General features: G+C 39.3%; 1 protein-coding gene across 31 annotated transcripts in view; it reads right to left on the bottom strand.

The window, feature by feature from the left end:
* The window catches only part of ELMO1 (engulfment and cell motility 1), a 582,820-nt gene that overhangs the window by 378,528 nt on the left and 181,594 nt on the right, over positions 1-22,698 (bottom strand). For all 31 annotated transcript variants that reach the window (XM_074035218.1, XM_045387647.2, XM_005549784.4 and 28 more), the window contains 2 exons: positions 19,361-19,530; positions 6,760-6,795 (listed from right to left, as the gene is read on the bottom strand). In XM_074035218.1, coding sequence (XP_073891319.1) covers positions 6,760-6,795; positions 19,361-19,485 — 161 coding nt within the window. In that variant the 5' untranslated portion in view covers positions 19,486-19,530. The remainder of the gene's footprint in view (positions 1-6,759; positions 6,796-19,360; positions 19,531-22,698) is intronic.

The following is a 22,698-nucleotide window of genomic DNA, read 5'->3' as shown; positions in this document are numbered from 1 at the left end:
CCCAATACAGAATTTGAAAAAAGATGAAAATAAGGGTCACTTTTAAAGCTATAATAAATTGTACTCAATAGATCATTAATTGTCGAGGTTAATGGCCATAGTTCTGCCCTGCCCTCTGAGGTTTTCCATTTGTTTTCCTCCTTGAGGAAGTAAAATGTATACACATTTAAAGGTATGGATTTATAAGTCATCCTTTAGAAAGCATGACTTACCTTCAGAAAACATGACTTATGTCAGCAAACATTCTTCTAGCTCCTTTGTTAAAAATTTCAGTGCAGGTTGATTCTGGACTCTATTCTACTACATTGATCTGTTTACCCCCTTATACCAGTATCAGACCATCTTGACAGCTAACCTTATAGTAAGTATTGAAATCAGTCAACAACACTCTTCAACTTTATTGTTGATCATTTTGGCTATTCTAGGTCCCATGCATTACCATTGGTTTTTAGGATTGATTTGTAATTCTTTTAAAAAATAATTGATATAGCACTGAAGCTATAGTTTGAAGATGATATGCTTTGGCTCTGTGTCCCTGCCAAAGGATGTCAGAAAAGAACTGCCATCTAATAATATTATGTCTTCCAACCCATGAAATCTATCCCTCCACTTGTTTAGATCTTCTTTATTTTCTCTCATTTATTTTTAGCAAATAAATAGATATTGCATGACTATCGATATATTTATCCCTAAATATAACTTAAGATCTATTTCCACAAATAAATTATGATTTTGATACTTTATAAGTGAAAATTTTAAAATGTCATTTTCCAATGGTTTCTGTTAACATATAAAAATACATTCATTTTTATATATTGATATTGTATCCTGAAACCTTGCTAAATTCAATTATATCTAGCAGTTTCTTTGTAGATTCCTAAGAATTTTCTAAATAATCATGTTTTCCATGAATAGAGATGGTTTTACATCTTCCTTTCTTATATTACGCTTTTAAGTTTCTTTATTGACTTATTGCAATAGCTAAGAACTCCTACACAAGGTTGAACAGAACTGCAGAAAACAAACATATTTGCCTTATGTAGGGTAGAAAACATTCAGTCTTTCAACATTAAGTATGATGGGGTTCTTGTAGATGACTTTATCAAGATGAGGAAGTTCCCTCTATTCTTAACTTGCTGAGAATTATTATTAATAGACATTAGATTTTATGAAATGCTCTCTCTCCATTAAGATGATTTTTCTCTTTAGGTTTTCTCCTTTATTTCATAAAACACTGAGCTGCTTGATTGATTTTCAAATGTTAAACTATTTCTGAGATAAGCCCTTATTGGTCACAAGGTATTATCCCTTTAATATATTGCTTGATTATATTTATTAATATGCCTCTGGGGATTTTTGCATCTGGTCTATAATTTTTATTTCCTGTATTGCCTTTGCCAGGTTTCGGTATCAGAGTGATACTGGTATCATAAAATAATGAGTACTGGTCCCTCTCCTCTATTTCCTGAAAGCATGTGTTTAGATTTGGCATTTCTTCTACACTATATAATATAGAATTCGCCAGTGTAACCAGTTATTGTTGTATGAAAGTTTTCGAGAAATGATTTCAATTTTTTTTCTGAGATAGTCTCGCTCTGTCGCCCAGGCTGGAGTGCAGTGGCACAATATTCGCTCACTGCAACCTCTGTCTCCCGGGTTCAAGCAATTCTCTGCCTCAGCCTCTCAAGTAGCTGGGATTACAGATGCCTGCCACCATGCATGGGTAATTTGTTTGTATTTTTAGTAGAGACAGTGTTTCACCATCTTGGCCAGGCTGGTCTTGAACCCCTGACCTCGTGACCCACCTGCCTCGGCCTCCCAAAGTGCTGGAATTACAGGCATGAGCCACCGCGCCTGGCCAATTTCAATTTTTTAATAACTATGGGCGTCCAAATTTTCTATTTCATCAAGAGTCAGTTTTGATGTGTCAGTTTTAGTCCTCTGGGAAGCAGATGCTGAGATTGAGCTATGAGAACAGAGATTGAGTGGGAGTTTGGGCAATGTCCGTGGAAGACAAAGCAGGCAGAGAGCAGGATTGGGTATAGAAAGCCTTGGGACCATGAAACAGATCTGACGCCTGGGAAAGGAAGGGGGAGAGGAAGCAAATGCAGATCTGAAAATGTCTTAGCCAACTCAGTGGGATGCTGCAGAACAAACACTGCCTCTTAGAGAAATCCCATAATGGGTAGAAATGACCAGGCTCTGGTATCACCACCATGTTCAATAACTAAAGACTGCCTTGGGAGAGTACTGAAAGCTGCCATGAATCTGGAATGCCATGAATCTGGAATGTGTGATAACTGAAAACTATCAGCCAATTGCACCCTTCTTGGCAAGTTCTTTCCTGAAAGGAAATCAAAGCCATGCATTTCCATGGTTAACACATTTGGTAAATCTGTTTTCCATGGCATTTGTCTATTTCATCCTAAATTTTCTTTCTTTCTTTCTTTTTTTTAAGATAGAATCTCACTCTGTTGCCCAGGCTGAAGTGCAGTGGCATCATCTTGGCTCACTGCAACCTCCGTCTCCCTAGCTCAAGCAATCCCCCCTCAGCCTACCGATTAGCTGGGACTACAGGCACAAGCCATCACACCCAGTTGATTTTTGAATTTTGTTGTAGAGATAGGTTTTTGCCACATTACCCAGGCTGGTCTTGAACTGCTGGGCTCAAGTGATCCACCTGCCTTGGCCTCCCCAAGTGCTAAAATGTTAAATGTATTAACGTAAAATTATTTGTAATATTCCTTTATTTTATTTTTAATGTCAGTATGATTTGTAGTGATATTCCCTCTTTTATCCCTGGTGTTGATATGGGATTTCTCTTTTTTTTTTTTTCCTAATAAATATTTGGCTTTAATTTTCTCTATTATTTGTCTCTTTTCTATTTCATTGATTGGTATTATTATTTTTTTTTCTACTTACTTCACATTTTTAAAGCTTCTTAAGTAGAAACTTAGACCACTGATTTTTTTTAAAAACCATCCTTCCTTTTCAACATAGATATTTAAAGCTAAAAATTTCCCTCTAAACACAGCTTGAGCTGCATTCACAAATTTGGGTATACTGTATTTTCATTACTGAGTAGTAATGAAATTCATTACTGAATATTTCATAATTTCAACTGGGTTATTCCTTGACTCTTGGATAGTATGAAAGAGTGTTTTCTAATTTCCAAACATCTGAGGCTTTTCGGCTATTTTATTGTTACTGACTTCTAATTTAATTTCCTTGTGATCAAAGAACATAATCTGTGTAATTTTAATCATTTGAAAATTCTTCAGCCTTACTATGGACTATCTTGTGAACATTCTATGTGCATTTGAAAATAATGCATATTCTGCTGTTGTTGAGTCTGATGCTTTATAAATGACCATTAAGGCAAGACCTTTGATAGTGTTGATCAAATCATCTATATCCTTATTATTTTGCCTAGGCTGTTTTCATACCAGTTAGGAAAGACTGGTTTTAAAACCTTCAGCTATGCTAATGTGTTTGCCTCTTTTTCTCTTTAGTAGTCCGTTTTTGCTTCATGTATTTTAAAACCTTATTATACCCATGTATAATAATTTTAAATGAGCATACACATTTAAAATACAAAGGAGGATTAAATCTTAATGAGGTGACCATTTTTATTACTAGTCACCTTTCTTTAACTCTGATAATATATTGCTTCCAAGTCTTATCTTTCCTGATATTAATAAAACCATTGTTTTGTTATTATTAGCATTTGCATGGCATATGTTTTTCCATCCTTTTATTTTCAACGTACATGTGCCCTTGTCTTTATAGTACATCTCTTATAAACAGCATAGAGCTGGGCCATGCTTTTTTAAAAATTTCATATGACAATCTAAACCTTTTCATTGGGCTGCTTAGTCTATTTACATGTAATGTATTGATATGATTAGATTGAAATCAACCAACTTATTCGTCTTCTATTTGTCTCAACTATATTTTATTCTACTTCTCTTTTCTTACCTTCTTTTAAATTAATCAAAAAAATTTTTAGGAGTCTGATTTAATTCCTCCTTTGTATTTTGCCTTATGCTTCCTTGCACTGTTTTTAGTTGTGACTCTGTGGATTACAATGTGCACCATTAATATACTAATGTCTACTTAAAGGGAAGATTACACACTAGGAAGCTTGCTGTAGTGTAGTTTCTCTTATACCTCCATCCTTTGTGCTCTCATTGTCATACATATTGCATCTACATATGTCATAAACCCTACCAAACAGTATTATAATTTTTGCTTTATATCGTTATAGCCTTTTAAAGAAATTAAAGGCAAATAAAATTATATTTTGTCTTTTTATATTACCCACATATTTACCGTTTCTGTTGTTCTTCATATTTTCCTACAGATCTGAATACCTATCTAGTATCATGTCTCAACACTCTGAAGAACTTGCTTCATATATCTCCATCGTTATTTTCTTCTGTAATTATTTCCTCAAATATTTGTCTTCCCCATTCTTTTTCCTCTCCTTTTGGGACTCCAATTAAATGTATTTCAGATCACTTATTATCTCACAGGTCAAGTACTCATTATTCATTTTACCTACTTTTGAGATTGGGTAACTTACACTGATACATCTCCAAGGCTACTGTCTCTTCTTCTGATATCTTCAACCTCATACAGTAAAATTTTCACTTTACTGTGCTTTTCAATTTTATAATTGACATCTGGTTATTTTTATGGTTTCAATTTCTCTATTAAGACTCCCCATCTGTGCATTCATTACACTCACACTTTTCTTTAGTTTTTAACATATTTATGAAAGTTTTGTAAAAACCTTCATCTGCTAATTCCAACATCTGGGTCATCTCAGGGTCAGTTTTTACTACCTACATTTTTTCTTAACTGTAGGTCATCTTTTCCTGTTTCCATACATACCTAGTAAATTTTTATCATATACTGGACATTGTGAACAAAACACTGTCAATATTCAGAATTCAGTTTTGTTCCTCTGAAGAGCGATGATTTTTGTTCTAGCAGGAAGTAAAAGTGTAAACTCTGCAGTGAGTGACAGCTGACATCTTTGCTCAAATCTTTTAGTTTCCAGTTGCTGTTTTTACCATTAAAGTGTGCGTTCATGCTTCAGTGATCAGCAGTGGACTGGGACAGGGTTTATATGTGGATGTGGAGTCTCCCACTCTCTGAGCTTCTCTTCTTTCATAGATTCCCTCTAATTAGCTGCTCTGCAGTCCCAAAGTATATCTTCTTAGTAACTTACTAAGACTGAGGCTTTCTGCCACCCCATGCTGCCTGGATAAGTAGGTGTTCTCAGGGAAAAAGCTTCAAACACAGAAATCCCATCAAAGACCCATCTGGTCTCTCAAGGGTTAACTTCCCTCTACCTTCTGCCTGTTTTGGGTTGCTATCCAGTGCCTTCATATAGCTGGTTTTAGATGTTTTGTTTATCATATTTTGTCCAGATTTCATAATTGCTATCTGTGTTAGTCTGATTGTGCCACTCTGCCATTATCAGAACCAGAGCCTTGACTATTGATTTCTGTCTATGATTAATCAATAAAAATCATGAACTACAAACTGTCCAGCATATCTATACACCAAAAGATTAAAACTACTGGCTAATAAATTTCAAAGAAATTATTTTGGCTTCAGGGCCCCAAATTCCTCCATATTTGCAAATTCTATTAAGTAGATGGGGAGAAAGTAAGTTTGAATCCCAGCTCCTCCACCTGATTTTAACTTCTGCACCAAGGAAATACCAAGCTTGTATGTTAAATATAAGTGTGGATTTGGAGTAATGAGTGTAAACACTGAGACAATGCCCAGGATAAAGTCTCATAAAAAGTGGCTTCTGCTGCCATTACCATTAAGTGCTTCTACTGTATTAAATATATCAAAATGAAATTTAAGAAGCTTTACCCAGAAGCTCAATATTGCTTTCTATTTTATTAGAATTTAATAAACAGAAGAGTTCCTGCAACTCATACTTTTCTGTGTGTGAGGGGTAGAAGAAGATGAAAGATTTGAGACCAGCATAATACTATAGTACATTGAAGGTGATGAGGATTTTCTCTGAGAGCTTACAAAATAAGGTTCACCTTTGAGATGCTGGTCAGTGTTCCTTCTCAAACTGACATTATCTGCTTAATGGCTTGGCACCATGAAAATCTGTCCAGCTTACTTCAAAGAGTTTGTTAGACCATATTTGGACTCACCCTGTTTAATGGTTAAGAGAGAAACTTAGAATGGAAAACTCTAAGAAAGGAGTTTCCTATCTTCAGACACAATTATCCAATTCACTTCATAGGTAGATGATTGAGCACTGTCTCAGACTCAAAGTAAATAATTTTCATTGCATCCTTCAATCTTGGATACTTTTTAAAATGTGAATCCTTTTTCTTTCTGAGCCATTGAAGAAAATCAAAGACTTTTGACTTTGAACATCACACAGCCCACAAAAAAGAAAGTTTTGTTTAAAGTAATACATAAAATTATGCTTAGCATTGCTCCAGAAGGAGGGTAGCAATCTTTCTGTGGTTATAGCATCACTTAGTGGTTATATACATAAAATACTCCTTCTACTCCAAAGCAAAAAAGGGGGGAAAATACATTTTTGAAGAAGCTGTTTATAAAAGAACATCAAACAGAAAACAAAAACAGTAAGAAATCACTTATTCAAAATACTAGATGCATAGTTCTACAATCAGTCACAGGACAGGGTTCAATTATGCAGGAAAGTAGGAAGGGTTAAATCATCAATATCCATGGATCATATATTCTTACCAAGGCTTCATGATCTTCTGCAATTTCTGGTATCGCCTGCAAAATTTAAAAACAACCATGTGAGGGGCGTACTTAAAAGCAATGATTTTTAAATAAAGAACATATCTTGAAGAAAACTCAGGATTAGATTTAGGACAGATTTAACTACCATGAAGTAAAAGAACTTTATCCATTTCAAGACATCATTCAAAGTAACAAACTGGTGTTCTTTAATGATCAGAAACAGTCAATCAAAAGATCAGCATTAAACTACTGTCATCAACCAGTTGCATTTGCTTATGAGTAAAGGCATCCAGAACCGTCCATTTAGATCAGAATGGGTCTGTGTTCAATGGAGCGGGGGGTACACAAAGGGATAGGAATTGATAAATTTTCAATGAAAAAACATTGAGCCAAAAAGCACTAGACTATAAAGAAATAATTTATTATCTTTCTTTGGTAGAATGTCCACTAATTTTACTTGCTCTGTTCTCCCTCAGGTGGCTTCTTCTGCGGGAAGACGTTGCAATCAATCTCTTTGCAATAAGACATTGCACTAGTATTGAACTCCAAAACTGGAACTCTGGGCTGGTGGCTTAGAATAGGCAAATCTGGCTACAAGAAAGGGTAATTATTATTATTTTTTAAATAAAACTAGGGTCAAGAATATGAAGAAATAAGTGTTTCTAAACTGCCCAAACCATCTCCCATTCCTCAAGTCTGCCAAATCTCTCTGGCTTTAAGTATGATCTTCCCTCTATACGAAACATCCATCCCCTCTTTGCCCAACTCACTAAGTCCCACCCCCAAACTCATCTCATTCTAGGCTCCTCTGGGAAGTCTCTCTGATTTCTGATTTCTCTTCCTCAGACAGGTAGTGCCTGCATCTACAGGCCACAGGCCCTGAGGACACATCAGCTATAAGCCTCAGGACATCTCACTGTCCTTCTAGCTGTTTAAGGGCTGGGGCTCTGCACTGTGGCAATAGTGTAATGTGAGGCACATCCCGAGTAGGGACTGACATGGCTGACAAATGATTTTACTCTTCAGAAATGTTCACATTCTCAACCATATAAAATGTACCCACTTCAGAAACTCAAGTCACCAGGTGAAGACTAAATTTAGTCTCTGGTAAAATTTGCGGGAAGAGGATTGAAAATGTATATAAAGAGATCTTTTTCTTCCTTTTCTGCTCCCCTCCTCTACCTGTCTTTTCTTTTAAAAAATATTTACTATTTCCTACCCTTCCTTCATCAAAAAGGAACTGTGCAGGGTGAAAGGGTGAAAGGGGGAGAAGGGGAAGCAGGCCCGAGCAGAAGTTGGCAGCACGCAAGGGCCAGAGGCTACTCTCCACTAAAAGGAACTGGGGCTCCTTGGGGAAGTGGCTCATGTTAGGGGGTGGGGCAAGGAGATCTAGATAATTCTGGAACATCTTGTTAAGCCAGAAAGTAAAGAAATGCTCAAAACATAATGAAATACAGGTCAAAAGGACACAGAAGTCACCTTAGAAAAGCTCCCACAGGCCAAATCAGGGACACGTTGAGCATCAAAATCAATAATAATAGTGATAGATTAAGCCCACTGAATAAAACAGGAATGAATGAGTCCACATTGTTACAGAGTGATGTGCTGATGTTGAAACACCAGATCTCTGGGGAAAAACACACAAATCTGCTTGATATTGTTTTCCAATTTCCACGGTGTAACAACTCTCACTACGGCCAACTTAAAGAACCAACATGAGATCAACGAACGCAGAGCGGAACAGAATTGTACAAAAGTGGCTCTCAGGAACTAGTATGAGCTCCCCACAGGAGATAAACATGTAGGTGAATAAATACATAGGGAAAAAACAGAGCTCTTACTACCAAAGAAAACCAACTAATACATGTAGAATAAATAATAATATTCGAAAATTCCCCTTTGGAAATCATCAGAGCAATAATTAATTCAGATAAGAAATGTCAATGCCAAAACTGATGGGTGAAATTGGGGTGAGCAATGAGGCTTTACATAGTTTCACTGTGTCTCCCTACAAACTTTTCATGAATTAGCTGCTAAGGGAGGGAGAAAGTATTACAGTGGAGACATCTGGAAGATGCTATCTTAATGAAGCAGTCAAAGTTACCACCAGTAATAAAACAAAGAGATACCATGTGCCATCAACAGGACAAAATGGGAAAAAAAAAATCACAACCATCTGTTGTATTCCAGCCAAAGACGTACAATATGGGTCTCCATAAGGAGAAGGGAAATTTTTGTTGTAATGTTTGTTGTGATGAGAGAACACTGGAAAAATGTGTAGAAAACAAAATTCTGTGTTTCAGTAAAAAACTAAGCAGTGCCTACAACATATCCTTTGGGCTATGAGATTCTAGGCCTGTTGGCTTTGAGTTATTTTACAACTCTTTGTAAGGTGTAGGTAACTGATGTGTGTGTATATACATATATATATCCTGTCTTGCAGTGATTTAATTGACTTCCTTTCCACTGGTGGAAAACCAGTTTTGTCTCCATTTGCAATTCATCTCAACATTCCTCTCCTTCATATATATTTGTGCTCTTTTGACCTTTCCTTTAAAGTTACAATATCTGCCTGGTTTCACCCTACCATATGAGTAAAATAAATTATTTTAACACACGTTTATTTGTATATCTGAAATCAAAATGTAATATAGAGGGAAACCTCTAAATTAAACATTTTGCTGGGGAATTACAGAATTGCAATTTGAAGCATACACATAGACCAGTAGACTTTGGTATGTCTGAGGAACAAAGAAAACGTTGGGATTTTTATTAGAAATAGGAATGTTACCTATGGTTTTGAAAGAAAGTTTATAGGCACAAGAATTTTTGAGAGCTGCTAAGCTCTGATTGCAGTGGTAGGTAAAACCAGTCCTAGAGTCACAGCAGGTCATTCCAGCAGCTACTAGATTAAACTGGTCTTAGGGTTACATCAGGCCACCTTAGCAGCTGGGCTTGCAGATAATTCAATTCTTGGAGTAGGTGCACCATGTGCCCATGTGCTTTTTGCCTCCGTTCCTCAACTGTGACTTAGTTGGGTGTGACAAGAATTACCCAATTTGTACAATCAATGTTCACATCTGTATGAGAGTTATGATTTTACTTTCCCATGAAAATTACCTTTAACAAATTACCCTTTAACAAACCCAAATTAGAGGGTATTCTATAAAATGGCTAACCTATAATTTGAAAACACCAAAGTCATGAAAGAAAAGCAGTGAAGAACAATTCCAGATCAGAGGGGACTAGGAGGAGACGGGCCATCTGTGTGCAAGGTGCCACCTGGAGCTAGATTCTTTCCATTAAAGGATGGAGCTGGGACAATGGGTGAAACTTAAATGGGGTCTCCAGGAAAAGAGCAAGTGGCGATTTTCTGCTTTGTTCTCGCAAGTTTTAAGTTTAAAAAGGTTTTGAAATAAAATTTTGTGTGTGTGTGTGTGTGTGTGTAATATATAAAGCGGTCGCTGTAAAGTTTTAAAATAACTTTCTGGCCTGGGGCCTGAGCATGCTTATGGTTTTTATACGAGTTCCGCCTCCTCCAGTATCCATGACCTTGGAGAGCTCTCCCTGACCAGAGCACAGACATAACTCAGTGCTGAGTCACAGTGCTTCATACTCCTCAAATTTGCACCCTCACTTTGGCTTCAGATTACGCATAAGGAGAAGAGAAACTGTTGTTGCAACGTCTGTCTACTGCCTTAAGTGGGATTTTGTGTGTCTGTGTCTGTCTGTCTGTCTCTCTCGCTTTCTCTCAGTATACCCATTTTTTTTAGAGAAACGTGACTAGAAGAGAAATTACTCTGGAAAGGTTGATGTTTCACAGTGGCCAGAAACCTCTCACCTCAGCCCAAGGAATAGCAACTTTTCTTTTTTTTTTTTCGCCAGCAGAAGATAATCTGTTCTTCAAATGGGCTGTGTGACCCCTTCGCATTTCCATTACCAGAGTGAAGGACAAAGAGGCACAGAGAAAGCAAAAGGAGTGAGGAGGGGGCAGATCCTGTTTAGGGAATTTTCTGCCACACAATCTCTGACAAAGCCCAAGAAGGTTGGCCTCTTTGGCCTTTGTGATGCAAATTTCTGGCAGAGCCCTCAAGAGCTGTTCAGTTGGAGCTCCCTGAGCAATGCAGAGTGCACTGCAGGCTCCAGGAAAACAGCAGACAGCGCTGGGAAGATGTGGCAGCCTTCACAGCTGGGGTTGACTGCAGATACCACAGGAGCAGCTTCTTTCTGGCTGGGTCTGTCGTCTCCGAGGAGGTAAAGTGCAAAACGTGCATGGTGTCAGCTGGCCTTGGCTGCAAGGCAGTCAGTAGATGAATCACTTTGGCCTGCACTGGAACTTCCAGAACGGCCAAGGCTTCTAAGAGACACCAAGTTCTCAGAGTCAATGGCGTAAGTTAGAGCTGATCATCTGTGTCCTTGGAGGTTAACAAAGTTTCAAAAAAGACATTTATCTTTTGTGTGAAGGCAAAATTCCAGAAAAGGTCACACATAATGGAAAACTGTCATACACATCTTTGTGTTATCCTCTATGCACCTCCTCTTACCCCTCACATGCCTAACCCAGTGTCAGGAGTATGGTTCAGCATTCAGTAATACGCATTTTGCTAAAGGAATAAAACATACAAATCCATCTCAAGTGTGGGTGCTAGGGAACATCAAAGCAAAGTGTATAATTCAAGTCATACCTCAGTTTTCACAACACCCAGAAAATGAAAACAGCTCTGGTTCAGGCAAGATGAAAAGAATTTGAATAGCGAAAGGTTAATATGAGACAGAGGGAACCTGTTTTAAGACTGTTCTTGTATTAATGCAACAATGACAATTTTTATATACATGTCATCCATACACACAGCAATAGACTTTTCCATCTGTGTCATATGTATGACACAGTACGGAGGGGACTAATAATTTATACAATTAATGTTTCTTTTTAAGACAATTACGTAAGAACTTTACATATCACTAAAATAACTATGGGACTCCTTCCAATGTTTCTAATACTACAGCCAGATTTTGGAGAAATGACCTCAACGAAACAAATAAAACAGCACTTATAAATTCCCCAGATTAGTTAGAACTCCACAAACACCACTGCTATCTTTCTGAGGAAAACCAGAAAGCCAGTCCAGTATTGACCAAGGTATTGGAAATAGACATACTCCCACAAGAATGGTAAAGTATAAATTAGAACATTTCTGCAAGCTATTGGGCTATTCTTATTTTAAAACAGCTTTAAAATGTATATATTCTCTGAGTCAGGAATTTTATTCCAACAAAATAAATTAAATATCCACAAAGATTTTGCTAAAAGAAAAGCTGATTTTAAAATATTTAGAAAGCCAGGCCCGGTAGCTCACACCTATAATCCCAGCACTTTGGGAGGCCAAGGCAGGAGGATTACTTGAGACCAGGAATTCAACCCCAGCCTGGGCAACACAGAGAGACCTTGTCTCCATAAAAAAATATTTAAAAATTAGCCAGGTGTGGTGGCACCTGTAGTCCCTACCTACTCAGGAGGCTGAGGTAGGAGGACTGCTTAAGCCCTGGAGGGTCAAGGCTGCAGTGAGCTATGACTCTGCCACTGCACTCCAGCCTGGGCAACAGAGCAAGACTCTGACTCAAAAAAAAGTAAGATAAAATAAAATAAAATTTCAGAGAAAAACCCTGAAGACAATATAAATGTCCTACAATACGGAAACAGTTCACCATACTATGCACATTCCTCAAATTATTGTATATTAATTATATATAATAAGCTATAAAGCTGCAAAAATGAAACAGTATGCAGGCAACAAAATTGACGGGAGAATAATATTTGTCACATGGAAATATTGTTAGCTACAAAAAACAGGTTATAAAAACATGAGTATTATAATTCTACTTGTATAAAGCCTGTGCATATGTGTGTATCTAAAATATATAAAAAAAGGATATTCATCAAGATATTAAAAATTGTTGTCTGTAGAAAGGCACACTACAAATGATTCTTATTTTTTCCTTCTGCTTATTTATATACTTTTCAAATGACAGATAATAATTTTTCATAAGGAAAGAAAGTTAATTTAAAAAAACTTTCCATCCCAGCACTTTGAGAGGTCAAGGTGGGCAGATCACGAGGTAAGGAGATAGAGACCATCCTGGTTAACACGGTGAAACCCCATCTCTACTAAAAATACAAAAAATTAGCCGGGTGTGGTGGCAGGCTCCTGTAGTCCCAGTTACTGGGGAGGCTGAGGCAGGAGAATGGCGTGAACCCGGGAGGTGGAGCTTGCAGTGAGCCGAGATCGCGCCACTGCGCTCCAGCCTGAGCGACAAAGCGAGACTCCGTCTCAAAAAAAAAAAAAAACAAACTTTCCAAGTTCATCATAAATACATGAATTTAACTTTTGCTCGCAGTTGACTGTCCTGCCCAGGGCGGTGTTACAGCTTACTCATATTCCAGCGGCGTAATTTTCCCATCACATTGCCAAGTGGGAAGGAAACTGTAAGTACCCTGCCCTTTCATTCTTGGAAATGTTTCCCCTGTTTTTCTGCCCCTAGTGATGACTGACTAACAGTGGAAGGACACAGAAGTAGGCTGTCTCATTGTGTGTGCGCACAGAGGCATGGACAAAGACGGTGGTGTTTTATTAAAACCCAAAAAAGATTATTTTTTACGACATTGGACTTAAGAGTTGTGGATACAATTTTTCTCCTTTCAAATAAAATAAAATAAACATTTCTGAGAAACGCTTTGATATCCATCTTTTTGATATTTGTCTCTGGAAACACTGTCCATTCCTCAATATCCCTTATGTTGCTCAGGCTGGGAAAATATGTTTCCCCACAGCTGTATTCGCGTTCACATCTATGTTTCAAGCAGAAATTAGGAATGAAATTTCAAAACCCCATGATGGATAGAACAATTAAACTCGGGTTTTAAACACTGTGCTTGTGCTCTGTCAATATGATACTTCCTCATTGTTTCTCTGTTACTGACTTTGCTCCAGGGCCCCACCCAGTACCAGCTGGAGAGAGACCTTTTAAAAGCCCAGCCCTGCAGTGGCAAAATCTCTCACCGTTTGCTTGCCTGCAAAGGATTTTATTTCTCCTTCACTTATGAACATCTCAAAATAATAAGGGCTATTTCTGACAAACCCACAGCCAATATCATACTGAATGAGCAAAACCCGGAAGCATTCCCTTTGAAAACCGGCACAAGACAAGGATGCCCTCTCTCACCACTCCTATTTCAACATAGTGTTGGAAGTTCTGGCTAGGGCAATCAGGCAAGAGAAAGAAATAAAGGGTATTCAAATAGGAAGAGAAGAAGTCATATTGTCTGTTTGCAGATGATATGATTGCGAAATTAGAAAACCCCATCATCTCAGCGCAAAATCTCCTTAAGCTGATAAGCAACTTCAGCAAAGTCTCAGAATACAAAATCAATGTGCAAAAATCTCAAGCATTCCTATACACCAATAACAGACAAACAGAGAGCCAAATCATGAGTGAACTCCCATTCACAATTGCTACAAAGAGAATAAAATACCTAGGAATCCAGCTTACAAGGGATGTGAAAGACCTCTTCAAGGAGAACTACAAACCACTGCTCAAGGAAAGAGGACACAAACAAATGAAAATGTCCATACTGCCCAAAGTAATTTATAGATTCTATTCTATCCCCATCAAGCTACCATTGACTTTCTTCATAGAATTAGAAAAAAAATACTTCGAATTTTACATGGAACCAAAAAAAGAGCCCATATAATCAAGACATTCCTAAGCAAAAAGAACAAAACTGGAGGCGTTACGCTCTCTGACTTCAAACTATACTACAAGGCTACAGTGACCAGAACACCATAGTACTGGTACCAAAACAGATACATAGACCAATGGAACAGAACAGAGGCCTCAGAAATAATGCCACACATATCTACAACCATCTGATCTTTAACAAACCTGACCAAAACAAGCAATGGGGAAAGGATTCCCTATTTAATAAATGGTCCTGGGAAAACTGGCTAGCCATATGCAGAAAACTAAAACTGGGCCCCTTCCTTACATCTTATACCCAAATTAACTCAAGATGGATTAAAGACTTAAATGTAAGACCTAAAACCATAAAAACCCTAGAAGAAAACCTAGGAATACCATTCAGGACATAGGCATGGGCAAAGACTTCATGACTAAAACACCAAAAGCAGTGGCAACAAAAGCCAAAATAGACAAATGGGATCTAATTAAACTAAAGAGCTTCTGGACAGCAAAAGAAACTATCATCACAGTGAAAAGGCAACTTACAGAATGGGAGAAAAATTTTGCAATATATCCATCTGACAAAGTGCTAATATCCAGAATCTACAAGGAACTTAAACAAATTTACAAGAAAAAAAAAACAACCCTACCAAAAAGTGGGTCAAGGATATGAACAGACAATTCTCAAAAGAGGACATTTATGTGCCAAAAAACATATGAAAAAAAGTTCATCATCACTGGTCATTAGAGAAATGCAAATCAAAACCACAATGAGATGCCATCTCATGCCAGTTAGAATGGCGATCATTAAAAAGTCAGGAAACAACAGATGCTGGAGAGGATGTGGAGAAATAGGAATGCTTTTACACTGTTGGTAGAAGTATAAATTCGTTCAACCATTGTGGAAGACAGTCTGGCGATTCCTCGAGGATCTAGAACCAGAAACAGCATTTGATCCAGCAATCCCATTACTGGGTATATACACAAAGGATTATAAATCATTCTACTATAAAGACACATGCACACGTATGTTTACCGCAGCACTGTTCACATCAGCAAAGACTTGGAATCAACCCAAATGTCCATTAATGATAGACTGGATAAAGAAAATGTGGCACATATACACCACGGAATACTATACAGCCATAAAAAAGGATGAGATCATGTACTTTGCAGGGACATGGATGAAGCTGGAAAACATCATTATCAGCAAAGTAACACAAGAGCAGAAAACCAAACACCATATGTTCTCACTCATAAGTGGAAGTTGAACAACGAGAACACATAGACACAGGGAGGGGAACATCACACACTGGGGCCACTGGGGCCTGTCAGGGGTGAGAGGCTAGGGGAGGGATAACATTAGGAGAAATACCTAATGCAGATGACGGGTTGATGGGTACAGCAAACCACCACGGCATGTGTATACCTATGTAGCAAACCTGCACGTTCTGCACATGTATCCAAGAACTTATCAAGTGTACAAAAAAAAAAAAAAGCCCAGCCTTGGATAATGAGGAGGAGGTAAGTCATCTATGAATCTTATTATTCCTAAAAGTAAGGCGAAAAATTCTAGCAACATTTCTTCAATGTCTACGAAAATTTCCACGGGTCCTGCTTAGGAAACCACCACCTTCTCCAGCTGGAACCTTGCCTAGGAGTCATGACTAAATGCCTTTCAAATTGCAGGAACCTATTTAATTTGTGTGGTTTCTATCCCAAAGATTTCCTGTTAATTAATTGAAGTCTTGCTCTAAGTTTAACAGAGAAGCCAGGATTTCTTACAAGAAAAATGACTCTTTTCTTTTTAATCTTAGCAAAAGATCTGAAAAATTTGCTGTGGATTAAATAAGCCACCTCTGAGCGTGAGATGCAGGACCAGCAGAAGGATGGCAGTAGGCCTTGCAACTCCAGTCCCTCCTTCCTCCATCCCCGAAAGTAGCGTAACTTTCAACTTACATAAAACAGGAAGGGGGTCACAAAGGTGACCCAGAGAGAGATCACTCCTTCCCACAAACATAGTGTGATGGGAAAGTGTAAGAGACCAATGCAAAAGAGAATACACCTAACACCTGGCCTTAAGCTCTGTTTATCTGTCTGAAACCGGGCTGTATGTTTCAAGTTGGGACAGCTTACTGATTATTATAAATACAGTCATGTGTTGCTTAACAATGGGATACATGCTAAGAAGTGCATCATTAGGTGATTTTGTTGTGTGAACATCATAGAGTGTACTTACATAAACACACATGGTATAGCCTACGATACACCTAGGCTATGTGGCACAGCTTATTGCTTCTAGGCTACAAACCTGTACAGCATGTTACTATGCTGAGTAGTGTAGGCAATGGTAACACAACAGCAAATATTCGTGTATCCAAACAGAGAAAAGGTATAGTAAAACCATGGCATAAAAGATAAAAAATGGTACAGCTGTATAGCGCAGCTCCATTATAATCTCATGAGACCACCATTATATTTGTGGTCCACCACTGATCGAAATGTTCTTAAGCAGTGCGCGACTGTAGTTAAGATATTAATGAGCATAATACTCCTTTTTTTAAGAAAGGCATTCAGTGGCTTTAGTTCACATAAAGTACGTTCAATATTGACATTCTCTCACATTGTATAATACGTGTGCAGCATGGAGAGAGAATTCAGAACTGCTGTCCCCCATCCTAGGTCTGAGGAATGGTGAATCTTTTGGGCTGTTCTGCAGGTGAAGATGTGTCATAAAGTAAGGCCACAGCACTGAGAAAAAGAATGTTGACAAGGCACACACATAGCATCAGTTCTGCCTAGTTCCTGATGCTCCACACTCACACCAGAGAACCCAAGCCTTCGCTGAGAAGGGGAGCTCCCCAGTAGGAAGGCACATTCCTTCCTCCCTCCTGGTGGAACTCCAGCTCCCTCAAGGACAGTTCACGCTCATCTCCTCTGTGGGGCTCTTTGAGATATAATGGGTTCCAGCCAGGAACGGTGGCTCACGCCTGGAATTCCAGCACTTTGGGAGGCAGAGGCAGGCAGATCATTTGAGGTCAGGAGTTTGAGACCAGCCTGGCCAACGTGGTGAAACCCCGTCTCTACTAAAAATACAAAAATTAGGCTGGGCATGGGGGCTCCCACCTGTAATCCCAATACTTTGGGAGGCCGAGGCGGGCAGATCGTGAGGTCAAGAGATTGAGACCATCCTGGCTGACACGGTGAAACCCTGTCTCTACTAAAAACACAAAAATTAGCTGGGTGTGGTGTCACACGCCTGTAGTCCCAGCACTCTGGGAGGCAGAGGCAAGCGGACCACTTGAGGTCAGGAGTTCGAGACCAGCCTGGCCAACATGGTGAAACCCCATTTCTACTAAAAATATAAAAATTAGGCTGGGCGCAGTGGTTCACACCTGTAATCCCAACACCTTGGGAGGCCAAGGCAGGTGGATCACGACGTCAAGAGATCGAGACCATCCTGGCTGATATGGTGAACCCTCGTCTCTACTAAAAACATAAAAACTAGCTGAGTGTGGTGTCACATGCCTGTAGTCCCAGCACTTTGGGAGGCAGACACAGGTGGATCATTTGAGGTCAGGAGTTTGAGACCAGCCTGGTCAATGTGGTGAATGAAACTCCATCTCTACTAAAAATACAAAAATTAGGCCAGGTGCAGTGGCTCACGCCTGTAATCCCAACACCTGGGGAGGCCGAGGCGGATGGATCACCAAGTCAAGAGATCGAGACCATACTGGCGGACATGGTGAAATCCCATCTCTACTAAAAATACAAAAATCAGCTGGGTGTGGTGGCACACACGTGTAGTCCCAGCTACTCGGGAGTCTGAGGAAGGAGAATCGCTTGAACCCAGGAGGCAGAGCTTGCAATGAACTGAGATCGTGCCACTACATTCCAGCTTGGTTACAGAGTGAGACTCCGTCTCCCCCCACCCCCCCAAAAAAAGAGAAACCAAAAAAAAACCTTAGCTGGGTGTGGTGGCACATGCCTGAAATCCCAGCTACTCAGGAGGCTGAGGCGGAAGGATCACTTGAACCCAGGAGGTGGAGGTTGCAGTGAACAGAGATTGCACCACTGCACTCCGGCCTGGGCGACAAAGACTCCATCTCAAATAAAAAAAAAAAAAAGAGAGAGAGAGAGAGAGAGAGATAATGGGTCCACCATCTAGACTCCTGGCTCTCAGGAGGAATTATACACAATAGAATTCTGCCCATATAATAGTCTCCACCAATTTCTGGAAGGCAAGGCTCATATGAAAAAATGTTCCCATGTTCAACTCTTTTGCATGCACACAGTAGGTCATTAATACATGCTGACTGCATTTAATTTCAAGTAATTAATGACAAGTATTTAATCATTCAAGTATTATGTTTTAAAATTACTTCAGGGATGATATCTTGACCTGGTTTTATACTTTGAAACATAACTTGAACTAGCTTGAGCTGTCAATAAAGAAAGAAATATAATTAGGTAATCTAATTTTTTTAATGGATTAAGGGAGGGAAAATTTTTCTTAGGGATAGGCAAGGAATACGAGGGATTAATGTTTTGTCGAGTTATAATTTCATTGTTGGCAAGGCCCTCTGAGATAATGACATGATATTTTTCCACATGAATCTGAAATTTCTAGCACTTGATGGATTTCTATTTTGTCTCAGACACTAGATGTTGGTGGGCAAAGGATGGAGAACTCCTGAAATTACAAACCCACTGCCTTGCCACTATCTTAAAAACTATTTTGTTCCTGAGTCTAACCAAGACTCTGGTCTTTAAAACAGTTTGCAAGTGTAAGGAATGTAATAATATTCAAAACGCTGAGACACATAGGACAGCTGTGGAAGTTAGGAAAAAAGACGCTTACTCAGTGCCGCTCTCCACCATCTGCGTGAGGAGAGAGATGCCATCCAGGTTTATAAACTCCTGGGCAAATGTGACATCCCGGGAGAGGCTGGCCAAGTCCTTCAGGGCTTCCAGTTTGGCATCCATACTCGAGGACTGGATTCGTTCATGGAGCTGCTGGGCATTCTGAGCCTTCCGGGGCGAAAGCAAAGGGAAGAGTGTTGACAAAGGAAACCACAACAGCAAAACAGATTTATGTTTCAATGAGAAACAGAGCTACAAAGGCCAAAAGCACAAGACTATCTGCATATTACAGAGTGGGCATCTCAAGGACAGGCTTCAAGGCTTCCAACCCAAACATTCCACCTTCAGAGCGAGGTCCGCTTATCTCACAACAGGAAACAGTTGCGTTCTTCTCAAAGGAGTTGGGATTTCCATTTCGAGGAAAAGACCAAGAGCAAGAGTACAAGAATATTAAAGCCCTAGAAACTGAACAGGATGTGGCAGAAAGGAGGGAGGAAAGGGGAAGCATTTACCCTTTAAGTAAAATTATGTAAAAGCAACTGAAAGCTATTTGCTCAGTTAAGCAATTACACAAATTTATACAGCATGCTCACCTGTTCAGTCAATACTGTGAGTAATAACTGCCTACACATGTTCGGAAGCTTCATTAGCCACCCAAATGATCTTTCTAGGTTACTGCAAATCTTCCAGCACTCCACAACCATGCTTGTAAATTTGAATTTTCAACAACATGTGTTTCACATGCAGTGGCTACTTGTGTGAATTTAAAATTAAATAATTAGGAAACCAAATTAACAGCTATGCCTAGAATTACTTTCAAGGCATTTACACTTGGCTTCTACATGCAGGACATAGAGGAATCGAAATATATTAAAGAAGCTGAACTTCTGGGTAATAACTTATAGTCCAGATGTCTTATTCATCCAGTCGTGGTTTTCATATCTACCTTTCAGTTGAGGCAAGCAGTAAGAAACACAAAGGAATAAAATGTTCTGCCTGTGTTTTTGCTTAATACAGATAACTGAGTATCTGTCGTGGTTTTATTTAACTCAAAATCACTGTGGTGAAGCACTATGCCATCATCATATTCTCCTTCTCAGGTACTTGCTTTCTCTTTTGAAATCGTGTTATATTTTAGAGAGGGAGAAGATACGGTGTTGACCACATTAATGAGGTATCTCTCCTCAACAGACACTGGTTACAACTCTCTCAGGAACCCCTGTGAACTATCACAGGTTAAGGTTGCAGAGTGGAGGCAGGAGAACCACATAGGTATTGAAGGCAAAACCAATGCTGGCCACAGACCTTGCCTGGAATGGGGGAGGGAATCCACCCCAGCAGGTCCACAGCCACAGAGCCCTCCCTCCTTGCCCAGCGCCCCCTCCACTGTCACCTGGAAGCAGCCCTCAAGAAGAGAAAAGAATTCAACAGGGGAACTGATCCAATTCTTTAGGACCCAAGACAGGGATAGAACCCATGCCCCCATCACTTGGTCACAGATGTGCTCAGGTCTCCCATTTAATTAAAACCAAAAACAGACGCTTTGCATCAGAAATTATAAAAGGAAAAGAGCAGGGAGGAAAACAAGAGCCCTCCCTACTTATCTATTCACTGATCTACAGATAACCCACACATCACTCAAATACTAGAAGGGAGAGTGGAGAGCTGGGTGAGAATTATTTATTTCTTAAAATTGTTAAGGAATATAGTATTTTCCAAAATTTTCAAATGCATATACAGCATTCACATGAACATATAATAGTTAACCCAAGCAAATCATTTCAAATTCCTTGAAAAGTGTATTTTTTCTCCAAGAAGGATGTTTGCATTTACTATCTAGGTTATGACAATAATGAGTACCCAAAAATTATTTCATTGTCATTATTAATGCTAACTAATAGTGTTTGATGCAGTTGATACCAATATGAAAAACAGCCAACAGTTACCTAGCACTTTTTATGAGCCACTATTCTAAATACCTTCATTTAATCTGCACAATAGTCCCACCAGGTAGGTCCTATCATAGTCTTTGACAAAGGAAATTGAAGTTCAGGGAAGTTAGGTAACTTGCCCAAGGCCACACAGCTTATCAGGGCTAAAGTTAAAACAGAACCTGGGCAGCTAGACTCCAGAAAACACACTGTAAACAGTGGATCTCAAATTGTTGCCTGTGTAAGAATTACCTGGATGACTTCTTAAAACACAGGCCATGGCCACCCCTAGAGTTTCTGGTTCTAAAGGCCTGGGGTGGGGTCCCAAAAATTGTGTGTTTAACCAGACCCTAGGTAGTGCTGCTGCTGGCCTGGGAATTACACACTGAGGACCACTGCTCTACATCACTCAGGATGCTGCATCTCTCTGTGATTATAGAATAAGCAGCACTGTGGTGTTTTTCTTTCTTTTTTTTTTTTTTTTTGAGATGGAGTCTTGCTGTCACCCAGGCTGCAGTGCACTGGCACAATCTCGGCTCACTGCAACCTCTGCCTCCCGGTTCAAGTGGTTCTCCTGTCTCAGCCTCCTGAGTAGCTGGGATTACAAGTTCCTGCACCATGCCTGGCTAATTTTTGTATTTTTAGTAGACACAGGGTTTCACCATGTTGGCCAGGCTGGTCTTGAACTCCTGACCTCAGGTGATCCACCTGCCTCGGCCTCCCAAAGTGCTGGGATTACAAGTGTGAGCCACCACACCCAGCTGATTGTGTTTTTCAACTACCACCTGATCTTCCCCAGCTGTAACACAAGGAGGCCCTCCTGGTTTACGGTACCTAAAGAAAGTGTGCTTGCCCTTCTAAAAGCTGTGCACTTTTAAGGAAGAACCTTTGCTAAGAAAACAAAGAAAAAGTCAACAATGTGGAAGCTAAGTAGATGGAATTTACTATACCTACTCTTATTAATATATAATTTATTATACCTACTCTTCCTACTTCATTTACATGCCTTCATACTTACCTACTTAAAAGTAAATAAATAAATAAATTTTAAAATAAAAGAAGTGAGGAGAGAACGGAAACCTGAGAAGGACTAGTGTCCCAGGCAGAGGAGTCAAGACTGCGGAGTCCTCCACAACCGCTCATGGGTTGCTGCTACAGAAATTGAAAATATTTTACCAAGATGGTCACATGTAAGAATAGCAAAGCAATATCCTAACTTGCTGGGATCTTAGCCAAGGAGTCACTCCCATAATAGCAGTAAAGCCTTCTCCAAACTGCCACACTACAGCAAAGCTCATAGACTCAATGGCCTGGAAAGTTCCTATAGAACTATTCACCCCTCTCCTGCACTCAGCCCAGCACCTGAGAATGATGTGTTCTATTGGCATGGGGCTCTTCTTAACTC

Source organism: Macaca fascicularis, chromosome 3 (assembly GCF_037993035.2).
Source record: "Macaca fascicularis isolate 582-1 chromosome 3, T2T-MFA8v1.1".
NCBI lineage: Eukaryota > Metazoa > Chordata > Mammalia > Primates > Cercopithecidae > Macaca > Macaca fascicularis.
Note: the sequence above shows the minus strand (reverse complement) of the source record. Positions and strands in the feature narration are given on the sequence as shown.